The sequence below is a fragment of the Schistocerca cancellata genome, chromosome 1 (genome assembly GCF_023864275.1).
Source record: "Schistocerca cancellata isolate TAMUIC-IGC-003103 chromosome 1, iqSchCanc2.1, whole genome shotgun sequence".
NCBI lineage: Eukaryota > Metazoa > Arthropoda > Insecta > Orthoptera > Acrididae > Schistocerca > Schistocerca cancellata.
Window position 1 is genome coordinate 1,241,847,737 of NC_064626.1, and position 14,414 is coordinate 1,241,862,150.

General features: G+C 43.5%; 1 protein-coding gene across 2 annotated transcripts in view; it reads right to left on the reverse strand.

Moving 5' to 3' along the window:
* Positions 1–14,414, reverse strand: part of LOC126094765 (scoloptoxin SSD14-like) — a 452,119-nt gene that overhangs the window by 98,924 nt on the left and 338,781 nt on the right. For both annotated transcript variants that reach the window (XM_049909319.1, XM_049909328.1), the window contains one exon: positions 10,297–10,491. In XM_049909319.1, coding sequence (XP_049765276.1) covers positions 10,297–10,491 — 195 coding nt within the window. The remainder of the gene's footprint in view (positions 1–10,296; positions 10,492–14,414) is intronic.

The window sequence follows — 14,414 nt, forward strand, 5'->3', positions numbered from 1 at the left end:
TTTTCAACAACAGATGGCGCTGCGGTCTGGGAAACTCCATAGTACGATATTTTCCACATATCCATCATGCGTAGCAATAATATGGCGTAGTCTCTGAATGAAATTACCCGAAACCTTTGACAACGTGTCTGGCGGAATGGCTTCACATGCAGATGAGATGTACTGCTTCAGCTGTTCAATTGTTTCTGGATTCTGGCGGTACACCTGGTCTTTCAAGTGTCCCCACAGAAAGAAGTCACAGGGGTTCATGTCTGGCGAATAGGGAGGCCTATCCACGCCGCCTCCTGTATGTTTCGGATAGCCCAAAGCAATCACACGATCATCGAAATATTCATTCAGGAAATTAAAGACGTCAGCCGTGCGATGTGGCCGGGCACCATCTTGCATAAACCACGAGGTGTTCGCAGTGTCGTCTAAGGCAGTTTGTACCGCCACAAATTCACGAAGAATGTCCAGATAGCGTGATGCAGTAATCGTTTCGGATCTGAAAAATGGGCCAATGATTCCTTTGGAAGAAATGGCGGCCCAGACCAGTACTTTTTGAGGATGCAGGGACGATGGGACTGCAACATGGGGCTTTTCGGTTCCCCAAATGCGCCAGTTCTGTTTACTGACGAAGCCATCCAGGTAAAAATAAGCTTCGTCAGTAAACCAAATGCTGCCCACATGCATATCGCCGTCATCAATCCTGTGCACTATATCGTTAGCGAATGTCTCTCGTGCAGCAATGGTAGCGGCGCTGAGGGGTTGCCGCGTTTGAATTTTGTACGGATAGAGGTGTAAACTCTGGCGCACGAGACGATACGTGGACGTTGGCGTCATTTGGACCGCAGCTGCAACACAGCGAACGGAAACCCGAGGCCGCTGTCGGATCACCTGCTGCACTAGCTGCGCGTTGCCCTCTGTGGTTGCCGTACGCGGTCGCCCTACCTTTCCAACACGTTCATCCGTCGCGTTCCCAGTCCGTTGAAATTTTTCAAACAGATCCTTTATTGTATCGCTTTTCGGTCCTTTGGTTACATTAAACCTCCGTTGAAAACTTCGTCTTGTTGCAACAACACTGTGTTCTAGGCGGTGGAATTCCAACACCAGAAAAATCCTCTGTTCTAAGGAATAAACCATGTTGTCTACAGCACACTTGCACGTTGTGGACAGCACACGCTTACAGCAGAAAGACGACGTACAGAATGGCGCACCCACAGACTGCGTTGTCTTCTATATCTTTCACATCACTTGCAGCGCCATCTGTTGTTGAAAATTGTAACTACTGTAATTTCGAAAGTCTGTCCGCCTGAAAATGTACTGTTGTCCCAAGCATATTGCAACAAACGGTGTATTTCTATCGCTGCTCGTTTAGCTTTTATTGCCGTTTCAAATATACCGGTCATTTTTGAAACACCCTGTATGAACATTCGTGATAAGCTGTCTCACTGGTTCCTCCAATATTCACTTAAATGTGGGATCGACAGTGGTGTGCTTTAGGCCGTTATGGATCTCAGGGCCTCATTTGTATTTGTCAGGTGACCATGTTGCTAGACGTTACTACTTGAATTAATCCTTTCTACAAACAGCAGTTCGTGTATGAAGTCGGTTGTTTACTGGGCAGGGATCGGCTTTCCTGTCCAGTATAAACATGAACTATGTTCAATCTACTTTAAATGCTAACAGAAAAGTAAAACTGTGAGGACAGGTTGTGACTCTTGCTTGGGTACCTCAGTCGATAGAGCACTTGCCCATGAAAGGCAAAGGTCCCACGTTCGAGTCTCGGTCCGGCATACAGTTTTAATCTGCGAGGAAGTTTCATATCAGTGCACACTCCGCTGCAGTGTGAAAATCTCATTCTGGGAACAGAAAAATAAATTATGGCCTCCCAGACCACGTCCGTTGATTGTAAGAGTGACGGAATCAAATAAGCATGACTGCAGACGAACATTCAACAAGGAAGTTTGCGATTAGCATAAGTTGTTGTGTGGATGGCACATAAGAATATCTGATTTTCATCTACATCTACATCTACATCCATACTCCGCAAGCCACCTGACGGTGTGTGGCGGAGGGTACCTTGAGTACCTCTATCGGTTCTCCCTTCTATTCCAGTCTCGTATTGTTCGTGGAAAGAAGGATTGTCGGTATGCCTCTGTGTGGGCTCTAATCTCTCTGATTTTATCCTCATGGTCTTCTTCGCGAGATATACGTAGGAGGGAGCAATATACTGCTTGGTTCTTCGGTGAAGGTATGTTCTCGAAACTTTGACAAAAGCCCGTACCGAGCTACTGAGCGTCTCTCCTGCAGAGTCTTCCACTGGAGTTTATCTATCATCTCCTTAACGCTTTCGCGATTACTAAATGATCCTGTAACGAAGTGCGCTGCTCTCCATTGGATCTTCTATATCTTCTATCAACCCTATCTGGTACGGATCCCACACTGCTGAGCAGTATTCAAGCAGTGGGCGAACAAGCGTACTGTACCCTACTTCCTTTGTTTTCGGATTGCGTTTCCTTAGGATTCTTCCAATGAATCTCAGTCTGGCATCTGCTTTACCGACGATCAACATTATATGATCATTCCATTTTAAATCACTCCTAATGCGTACCCCCAGATAATTTATGGTATTAACTGCTTCCAGTTGCTGACCTGCTATTTTGTTGCTAAATGATAAAGGATCTATCTTTCTGTGTATTCGCAGCACATTACACTTGTCTACATTGAGATTCAATTGCCATTCCCTGCACCATGCGTCAATTCGCTGCAGATCCTCCTGCATTTCAGTACAATTTTCCATTGTTACAACCTCTCGATACACCACAGCATCATCTGCAAAAAGCCTCAGTGAACTTCCGATGCCATCCACCAGGTCATTTATGTATATTGTGAATAGCAACGGTCCTATGACACACCCCTGCGGCACACCTGAAATCACTCTTACTTCGGAAGACTTCTCTCCATTGAGAATGACATGCTGCGTCCTGTTATCTAGGAACTCCTCAATCCAATCACACAATTGGTCTGATAGTCCATATGCTCTTACTTTGTTCATTAAACGACTGTGGGGAACTGTATCGAACGCCTTGCGGAAGTCAAGAAACACGGCATCTACCTGTGAACCCGTGTCTATGGCCCTCTGAGTCTCGTGGACGAATAGCGCGAGCTGGGTTTCACATGACCGTCTTTTTCGAAACCCATGCTGATTCCTACAGAGTAGATTTCTAGTCTCCAGAAAAGTCATTATACTCGAACACAATACGTGTTCCAAAATTCTACAACTGATCGACGTTAGAGATATAGGTCTATAGTTCTGCACATCTGTTCGACGTCCCTTCTTGAAAACGGGGATGACCTGTGCCCTTTTCCAATCCTTTGGAACGCTACGCTCTTCTAGAGACCTACGGTACACCGCTGCAAGAAGGGGGGCAGCCCGGTAGGTAAATTTGTGGACTAATACATCTGTTAGGGATCTTGTACATCTGTCCGGAAAATGGAAAAGCATGAAAACTCTCACTTACACAAAAATGCGAAATGCAGAGTTGCGAAGGCTTACAAATTATTTCGATCTTACCTTAAATTGTAAATAATTATGTACAAAACAAGTCCCACAAAAAAATCTTCCTTTTGTCTGATAAGTTACGCATATTATTAATATTATTATATTATTATTGCTACTGATATCGTTACTGTTGGTAGTGTCTGTAGTTGTATAAACATGTTGATAAGCATAACTGTTATAAAGCAGATGCTATTGATTTCACACTCTCAAAGTTATCTGAATTTGTGAACATTCAGAATGCACACTCACGAGCCGCCACTTGATGCAACGGCAGAAATTAAACACGTAAGTAACATGTGTTCGTTAATACACGTCACAAAGAAAATCATCTTCAAATGTGGCCTTACTTATAGCTGCTTATACAACCTAATTAGTACACACAGTGTGCATGTGACACAAAACTAATGCCCCTGCGTCACTTCCGGTTTTACAACACATCTCGCTTGCCTGTGCTGTGTACTATAGCAGTTTGCTCCCTCGAGACCGCAGAAATTCCCGCGAAACTGATTATGACAAAGAAAACTATTCCATAACCTGTCAAGTGTCAAGAAATTTGTATTTGTATAGGGGCTGGGAATTATCACAAAAAAACTTGTATTTAGATGCCGTCTGCTTTCAAAGTATTGCAAGGCACATTCACAAGTACTAATTCGAACGAAATGTGAGTGTTTCAATGAAACCAAGTCAAAAGTAACCTCCTCCACCCAGACGTTGACAGTGACTATAGTACCACATCAGTTACTTCGCTGACGTTGGCAGCAATGAGACAATGAGCGCATTTGACACGAAGTGTTCCGAATGGTGCCGACTTAACAGCTACGAGTACTGGAGGGCCGTAAGCTAATGTGTCGCGCGCTACTGCACTTCAACAGTCATTGCCGCCTAAAGGAAAAAAAAAAAAAAAAAAGGCTACCAAATCGGACACCGTCGCGGCTTCGAGAGAAACTGCTCATGTTGGTGGGAGCGATCTGATATTTGGTAAATGAGAATATTTGGCAGCCAAGATCGAGTGTGCAGTGTTTTTATTTTCATTTTGTTTCCTCAGTGGTCGGTTTCGACAGGGTGTAGGTGTCATCTTTTGATCTTCTGGAAATGATGTTCCTGGAAATAATGTTTCTGTGCGTGAATCGCACGAACATAACGGGCAAACATAACGAGAGCATATTCCACTTATAAAACAAAGGTGCCAGTTTGGCTTGTCAAATACTCACATTGCTTGATATGCCGTAGCAACAACTGCTCCATTGAGTAACTCACCTCCTCAGGGGCACACTGATGGCGCTGTGAACTTTTTATTCACTCTGTTTCATACATTCGACAAGCCAATGTGGCGCCTTTGTTTTATAAGTGCAATATGCTCTCATTATGTTTGAGCGATTCACGCACTGTAATGTTATTTCCAGAAGATTCGAAAATGACAGCTAATTTCCTGCGAAACTGGTCATCGAGGAAATAAAATCTTGACTGCCAAATATTATTGTTTAAAATCCAATTAGGCTAGAACGTTTTGGAATGTCTGCACGACCGCGACGTAAACGTGTGTAAATGCTGCTCCTCGTTCAAATCCAGCCTGTCTCAGTCCATTCGACCTTCGTATCGCTTATCGAATCTACAGGGAATGGTTGGTTGGTTGGTTTTGGGGAAAGAGACCAAACAGCGAGGTCATCGGTCTCATCGGATTAGGGAAGGAAGTCGGCCGTGCCCTTCAGAGGAACCATCCCGGCATTTGCCTGGAACGATTTAGGGAAATCACGGAAAACCTAAATCAGGATGGCCGGACGCGGGATTGAACCGTCGTCCTCCCGAATGCGAGTCCAGTGTGCTAACCACTGCGCCACCTCGCTCGGTACAGGGAATGTCTATATTGTAAATTGCGTGTTAAAGTGCTGTTCACGCTACAAAATCTTCACAGCAGAAGGTTTATAAAGAACCATAAGCAAGTTTTTGAGTGAACTTACGCGAGCATTAGGCAGTAGTGAAGTATCAAAAAGTCCACACAGGAACATGGTTACGAAAGTGAAATCAAAAAATATTCTGAAGCATGCTGAAATTCTGCACGAAACCTAATAAGCTTAAACGACATTGGAAAACGCTTCGAAGTATATTTTTAAAAAACCTGAGATTTCTTCGAATTAAAATTAAAGTCATTTCAAAACCAAAAATAAGTTTCATATAAAATAGCCAGATGTAAAAAAAGTCCCATACCATTGGCGAAGAGCTTGCTTTTTTAAACTTTAGTTGAAACTATGTTGCTGTATCAAATGAAACTATTTTCCCGTAGAACTGGTGATATAGCTGAAGATGTACAGCTTCAGCTTTTCAGGAAGTTATATGACAAACTGTTTTCAATTCAGCTTAATGAAACAATAGATAGTAATAAAGATACTCATTTGATTGGCTTCGGTCAAATTTGTGGTGCTATGTCAGCAGCAGAAAACAACTTTTCTGCAAACCAATAGAATTTAAAGCAACAGCACTCGCATTATTTACTATCTTAAATGATTTTGTATACAAGCGAACGTAGAAGGAAAAACTGAGTTCGATTGTGCATCGAAGGCGCTCGTTCAGTCCTGAAGATTCCATAGTATACGATAGTTTTGGAAGGGGACAGGGGAGACCTTGGGGAATGTAATATTTTTAATATTTTGGAAGACGAATGGCGACTTCTGAATACCTATAGAAAAGTTGAACTTCCAACCCTGACAGAACCTGCGTAATACCGACTTTTAAATCATTTTCTTGAAAGAAAAGCACACAAAAGAACACAATATTTTTCCTTTCCGTAAGAGATGGTGGGGCAGGAGGGGAGGAGGCTTGCCCCCGTGTATGAGCGTCCTTGGTAGTTTTGCACGTGTGAGAGAGAATTCCTCACACTATGTCTAGACACATAATATGGTACACAGAGAAGCTCTGGCTTCCAAAGAAATAAGTCCTAGTCTGGATATCGTGCTAACGACTATTATAACAGTTGTAAATTATATAAAACTGAGACTCTAAAATCAAGAATTCTTTCTGGACTTTGTAAAAACATGGGTGCAGCACAATCAGCGTTACTATTTCATTGTTAGGCAAAATGGTTATCGCGTGGGAAATTGTTGCAACCTGTTTATAAATTAAGAAATGAAATCGACATTTTTCTATAAGAAGAAAAAGCTAGTAAGTTTCGAGATATTTTATTTGTGATGGACCAATGAAGCTGGGCTACTTGGTCGACGTATTCGAGAACTTTAAATACCTTGAATTTTCAACTCGAAGGAGCAAGTATACATATTTTGGAAACGACTGGTGAAGTTAATGCCTTCTGTAGAAAACTGGAACTGTGATGGAGAAATTTGAAGCAAAAAAAAAAAAAAGTGTTCGCAAGTAGAGGTGGATGTATTAAAACTTACAAGGCTGAAGAAACACATGTGACAACTGTTTCTGCAACCATTAGAATCATTTAAACACGCTGGAAAATAATTTTAAAAAATATTTCCTTGCTGACGGAAACTCGGTAGTACGTTACGAATGGGTTAGGTATCCATTGCTAAATATTCCCGAAGGTCTCTTCAACTGCCGAAGAAGACATCTCCGTAGTCTTCACGACAACTTTCGAAATCAACAGATAATTCAGCAATAAATCGCCCTTGGAATTTTGACAGCCGCGCGGGATTAGCCGAGCGGTCTCAGGCGCTGCAGTCATGGACTGTGCGGCTGGTCCCGGCGGAGGTTCGAGTCCTCCCTCGGGCCTTGGTGTGTGTGTTTGTCCTTTGGATAATTTAGGTTAAGTAGTGTGTAAGCTTAGGGACTGGTGACCTTAGCAGTTAAGTCTCATAAGATTTCACACACATTTGAACATTTTTGGAATGCTGAGCACAGGTGAATGATGAGTTTTCCGCACTGAAAATCAGTTTTCTGCACTGAAAAGAAGAACATTCCCATTCTGTCGCCATTTACAACATTCTACTTTTACGACGCAGGATTTTTTGCGTTGGCTGCTTTGAAGACAAAATATAAACTTCAGCTAAACGTGGGAAATATTAAATTCTCTATGGAAAACTTTGCTGCGCAGGCCAGGCTCAAGGGAGTCATTAATAATTACTAGACCAGTTTTTAATTTAATATTGAAAAGTTGATTATTAAATACATCGCGCAACATTAATACAGACCAATTTGTAAGCGCATGATGTTAGTGCAAATGCGATTTTTTTACTTTTTATTATATTAATATTACTTGTTGTTGTTCTGGTCATCAGTGCCAAGACTGGTTTGATGCAGCCCTCGTAAAGCTGAATGCCCTCGGCAAAAATTACGGCTGTAGTTTCCCCTTGCTTTCAGCCGTTCGCAGTACCAGCACAGCAAGGCCGTTTTGGTTAGTGTTACAAGGCTAGATCAGTCAATCATCCAGACGGTTGCCCCTGCAACTACTGAAAAGGCTGCTGCCCCTCTTCAGGAACCACATGTTTGTCTGGCCTCTCAACAGATAACCCTCCGTTGTGGTTGCACCTACGGTACGGCCATCTGTATCGCTGAGGCACGCAAGCCTCCCCACCAACGGCAACGTCCATGGTTCATGGGCGGAGGTAATATTACTACAGAATGTATTTCGCTTTGCTCAACTTTCGGTAAATTAAGCAGTTTTTGAATTCATACTTTTTTTTTCTTTTTCAGTAAGTTCGCGCCCTCCATTTAGCGTTATCACGCCCCCCAAGAGGGGGAGGGGAGGGGGACCGGCCCCAACAGGTTGGGGGTCGCTGCGGTACTGCAAGTAGTGCAAAACACTGTATAGTATGTTCATATCCTTCCGCGTTTAGCATTTTATTAAGCGGAATAAGTGGACCACCACATCCTAACCAATAAAAACATTCTCATGCCATAACATCATCTCTTCATTATTGGTTTCACACATGATGGCTGGTAATGCTCTCCAGTCATTTTCCAAGCCCAAACCCTTGCATTGGATTACCACAGGGCTTCATCACCCCAAATCATTCGTTTCCAGTCACTCATTGCCCGGTGGCGTCCCTCGTTATACCACCTCAAGAACCGCGCAGTGTTGACTCCAGAAATGAGTGACTTATGAGGAGCTGTTCAACCATAGTACCCAATTCTTTCCAACGCCCTACGCACAGTCAATGGGCCAGCTGGACTGCCGGTAGCATTTTGAATCTCACAGGCCATTCCTTCCGCAGATTTCATGCGATTTTTTTTTCACACCTATCTTCCGCAATCTTCGACGGCCCTTTCCCGTTCCCACTTCGCAATCACATCACCGACAGTCGGCCTGGTCAGCTTTAGGAGGGCTGAAATGTCGCAGATGGGTCTGTTAGTCAGGTATCACCCAACGACTAGTCCAAGTTCGAAGTCACTGACTCTCCAGATCGAACGTCTCTGCTATTACTGCTTCTCTACTGACAAAGCAATCCTCCCTGCTCCTTTTACATTGGCGGGTCCGACTTTTGTGACATCTAAAGTGCGCGTCATTTATGACGGCAGCCGAGTTTAGGTTCTTTCTGCGCATCTGACGTCACAAAACACAGTCAGCCAATGAACAGAGAACGACGTTGCCAGAGCTCGACTGCAGTACAGAGCACGGATGAGTGTCTTCAGTTTTAGAAACGTTCAGTCATAAATAAAGTAACTGTACGAAAGCAATGTCTTGATAGCAGAATTTCTTTTATAGAATGTTTGGAAAAAGCATTCTTTATATCAATTGCTTCATATTCTATTAATTAATTACACCAAACAAGCAATAAGCCTCCTAATTGAAGCGATAGCAAGGGAAGGTGTTTGTATCATTCTCACTAACCGCTTTTTCGCAATAAAGAACAGTGGTAATCGTTTATTTCCTATTGTACTTCGACGAAACGTGAGTAATTCATAGTCATACCAGCAGTGTTTGTAGGTATTTTGCGCCGTAGTTTAAAGGCCTCCAGAAAATATGTTGATTGACGAGCCGCGTTAGCGTAATCGATAGTGTTTTGCTTCTAAGTGAAAGGTTCCGAGTTCAAACCTTGTTCGGAGCTTAATAATTTATTTATTTAAAAACAATATCGAAGTGTCTTACTTCATGAATTTTATTCGTTTGAATATAATTTTTTGAATTTTCTAGTGGCAACTGAAATGAACCATACGAAAAGTATACGCTATGGACTTTTACCTGTGCAAACTCCTCAAAATTTCGTGTAGTGGTTTACTACATTCAATGCTGCACAATAACTGCGTTGAACATCGAAACAAAATAAAGTCATTTATGGGAGGAAGGTATCCGTCAAGAAGATGTGTGAAAATCAAATTTTTGGGCCAAATAGTTTTTGTGAAATCGAATGATAAGTGTGTCAAAGCAGTCGGAACACCATGTGTCTGCACAGGCGAGCAGTGCAGTGATGAAAAATCGCGCACAGCGCGGAATGCGGGGAGCACGTCTCTGTAGCAGCGAAAGGGTTAATGCGGCCGTGGTGGCTTTACTTCATAAACTGCGCGCTCCCCCCTAAACGTAAGTTTGCTTGGCGCGTGCAACTGGCAACGCAGCAATCTCCCGCGTCTGGGCGGGCATGCGCGAACCGCCAAGATAAAAGAATTGAACTATAGTGGTAAATTTCGCATAGATGTCCGGATAGTTTTGATCGGTTAGTGCAGATGTTGTGAAAAGAGCCAGTTGTTTTTGCTGGTACCATGTTGCAGTCTAAATTTGATCACGATATCGTATTAACTTGGTCTTGAGGACGTTAAGAGACATAATTTAGAGCTGGATCTGTTAGCCATAGACTCACCTTCCAATACCCGCGCACAGATACCCATTGGTAGCGACTGCAGCATGAGTGTATACGCCCATGATGGAGTCGGAGGGCGGCAGTGGTTTCGGGCCATCGTCGGGTTGAGGTCGCAAGGCGAAGACTAGACCGACAGCCAAACCCACCAGAACAACAGCCACCGCTAGGGCCATGAACGCCCTCTTCATGTGCGATCTAGGAATAAATTCGAACAGGAATTTCTCTCAGTAAAGACAATAACATTTACATTGACCAAGCACTTGAAACAAGAAGTACATCAAATTCTGCATCTGCCACAGAGTCTTTTATCAACAGTGCTACCACCTGCGTAGCATTGATCCTCATTCTTCTGGCACTTTAAAATTTTATTTATTTATTTATTTAGCTTATGGCATGTAACACATCATATAAAAAAAAGACATAAAAATCATAAGGCACAGAAATAAAGAGTAGTCACAGTGTATAACATATAGTTGTAGATATAAAAGTATTTAAAAGAGTGTATATAACAAACAAAAGTTCACAAACAAACATCCAGATTTGTGACATAGTCTATTGCACTTTCAGTCGCGGTCAGAAACTCATTGGGGTCTCCTGCAAAACGTCTCAGAGGGCAATCTTCCACGATGTGACGAATCGTCTGCCGGTCCGCACCGCAGTCACATCTCGGGGAGGTGATTTTACCCCACCTGTGGAGGCTGTCGGCACATCTGCCGTTATTTGTCCGAATTCGATTCAAGGTCGTCCAAGTTTTCCTTGGCAAATTGAATCCTGGTGGTTGGACATTGATACATGGCATATTCTGCAGGTTTTGGGGCACAGATTCTCTCCACCGCGTTTTCCAGAGGTTGCCATAATCCGGGTTGAGAGGATGGATATTTTTTGCCTTTTTTAAAGAGGGGTGTCTGGAGCGCAATCTGTTCATCTCCAGGGCAGGAACATCCTTATGGATTGGCAGTTTCTCGTTGTTCAGCACTTTTCCATACTCGCGTAAGAGAGCGTTCTCTCTGCGCAGGTCCGGTGGGGGAATGTTGCTCCGTATAGGTAGCCAGTGTAAAGGCGTTGGCTTTATTGTTCCTGATATCATCCTCATTGTGTAGTTTAGTTGAGCATCGATCAAGCCTGTGTGTTTACTGTTTAGCCATACCGGTGCAGCATATTCTGCTGTTGTGTAGACAAGTCCCAGAGCCGAAGATCTCAGTACAGCCGCGGAAGAGCCCCACGTAGTCCCACATAGCTTCTGTATGATATTATTTCGAGTTTTAAGTTTTGCGGCTGTATTACGTAGGTGTTCCTTGAATGTTAGGGTTCTATCAAAGGTGACGCCTAGATATCTGGGGTAATTATTATGGCTTAGCAGCCTGTTTTCGAAATGAACGTTGAGCTTTCTTTTTGCTTGGGCATTGTCGAGGTGAAAGCATATCACCTCCGTTTTTGTCGCGTTTGACCGTAATCTCCACCTTCGGAAGTAATCTCCCAGCTTTGTTAGATCCGCAGTTAATGTGTTTTCCGTTGCCTCCATTGATCTGCCTCTTGCAGCTCTTTAACATACATGGTTAGCTCTTGATGCTAGGTGCCTGGTACACGCCCAAGTAACATTGGAAACTGGTAGGGTACCTTTTACCATGTGGTCCACAATAAACTGTCTGAAGCTGGAGGATTAACCCCTCGAAACTGCTAGTATTGTTAATAAAGGACACTGTAGCAAAGGTGGACTTTTATTAACTGGACTTAATAACTGCTATGGACACGTCACAATTTGGATAAGCGCTTGAAAAATATCCAGCGGTAAACGATTCAGGTAGTTCCAGAATGAGAGTTTCACTCTGCAGCGGAGTGTGCGCTGATATGAAACTTCCTGGCAGATTAAAACTGTGTGCCAGACCGAGACTCGAACTCGGGACCTTTGCCTTTCGCGGACAAGTGTTCCACCAGCTGTGCTACCCAAGCACGACTCACGATACGTCCTCACAGCTTTACTTCTGCCAGTACCTCGCCTCCTACGTTCCAACCTTTATAGAAGCTCGCAGCTCGCAGGAGAGCTTGTGTGAAGTTTGGAAGGTAGGAGACGAGGTACTGGCAGAAGTAAAGCTGTGAGGAAGGGGCGTGAGTCGTGCTCGGGTAGCTCAGTTGGTAGCCGGCACGGTAGCTCAGCATGTTCGGTCAGAGGGCTGAGTGCTCTCTGTAACAAAAAAAAAACTGAGTCAAAGAATCAACGATCAACTTGAACGGATATCTTGTGACGTCTGCCCAGACCAAACGCAACGAACTATATCGAACAAAATGGAAGAGGGGAGAAAGAAAAAAAAGTTGGTAGATCACTTGCCCGCGAAAGGCAAAGGTCCCGAGTTCGAGTCTGGGTCCGGCACACAGTTTTAATCTGCCAGGAAGTTTCGATTCAGGTAGATGTCTGATTTTTATACTGTAACGTTCTGCCATTAGATAATCAGCTCAGATGTAATGAGGAGTGTTTTAGAATGTTGTTTAAGAGTGGCAACTGACAAAGTTGACTTAATTCCTTTGGCCCCTATGGGGGCATAGGGCATCCAGGAGAACTCGCCATCCGTCTCTGTCTTTGGCCATTTGCCTCAATTCTGCCCAGGTCTTGCCAATTCTTTTTGCTTCCCCTTCCACTGTTCTCTTCCATGTGCCCCTTGGTCTTCCTCTCTTCCTTGTTCCCTGGGGATTCCATTCCAACTGACAAAGGCAAGCATAAAATTATTTTCATGGCTCATTTTATAACCATTCTCCTGATATCCTGCCTACATCTACATAATCATTGTGCAATTGCGGCAAGAGATGTAAACATGCTTAGAGATGTGGACGAGGTAAAAGCAAAAAAGGTACAAATATTGGACGTACCGTAAACGAAAACACAGAATACATGTTAATATCCAATTATAAGGCTAGAAGAGCTTCACCTGACGAGCAGACCACTAACAAATGTTTTAAAGCTGTCTGCTGCTTCCTTTACCAAGGTGTCCTTTTGACCAGCGCCGGCCGAGGTGACCGAGCGGTTCTAGGCGCTTCAGTCCGGAACCGCACGGCTGATACGGTCACAGGTTCGAATTCTGCCTCGGGCATGTATGTGTGTGATGTCCTAAGGTTAGTTACGTTTAAGTAGTTCTAAGTTCTAAGGGACTGATGACCTTAGATGTTAAGTCCCATAGTGTGCTGTGTGCAGTCTGTGGCTGGTTTGCATTGTTGTTTGCTATTGTAGTGTTGGGCAGCTGGATGTGAACAGCGCATAGCGTTGCGCAGTTGGAGGTGAGCCGCCAGCAGTGGTGGATGTGGGAAGAGAGATGGCAGAGTTTTGAGAGCGGACGATCTGGACGTGTGTCCGTCAGAAAAACGAAATTTGTAAGACTGGCTGTCATGAACTGATATATAAATATATATTGTTTGTTCTCTATCAAAATCTTTCATTTGCTAACTATGCCTGTCAGTAGTTAGTGCCTTCAATAGTTAGAATCTTTTATTTAGCTGGCAGTATTGGCGCTCGCTGTATTGTAGTATTTCGAGTAACAAAGATTTTTGTGAGGTAAGTGATTCATGAAAGGTATAGGTTATTGTTAGTCACGGCTATTCTTTGGTAGGGATTATTGAAAGTCAGATTGCGTTGCGCTAAAAATATTGTGTGTCAGTTTAGTGATGATCAGAATAAGTAAAGAGAGAATTGTCTGAGTACGTTCAGTTTTGCTCAGCTGTTTGAAAATCAAATAACGTAAGAGATTTACCATCACAGTAATTCATAAATTTTTCGAAGGGGATGTTTCATTTGAATCCCATAGCCCGCGTCTGGGATCCACTAGGACTAGGGAGATGGGCTGCATCGCACCAGCAACCACCAACCACCCTCCAAGACTTGTCAGCAGCTCTGCAGAAAGAATGGGCGTTACGAGTATTTCCTCGACTTAAGGTTGATGACATCATCCACAGCATGCTCCGTCGTTGTCAGGCCTGTATTGCTGCAAGAGATGGTCACACTTCATACTGAACACATTAAACAGTTGTCGGAATCTGTGTGCAGGTCCGTTAAGCTGAGAAAAACGAAGAAAATTTTTGTCTGCCGTTATGCATGTTGTAGTTGTTTATGTTCTTTAGTCTTTACAGGGTTC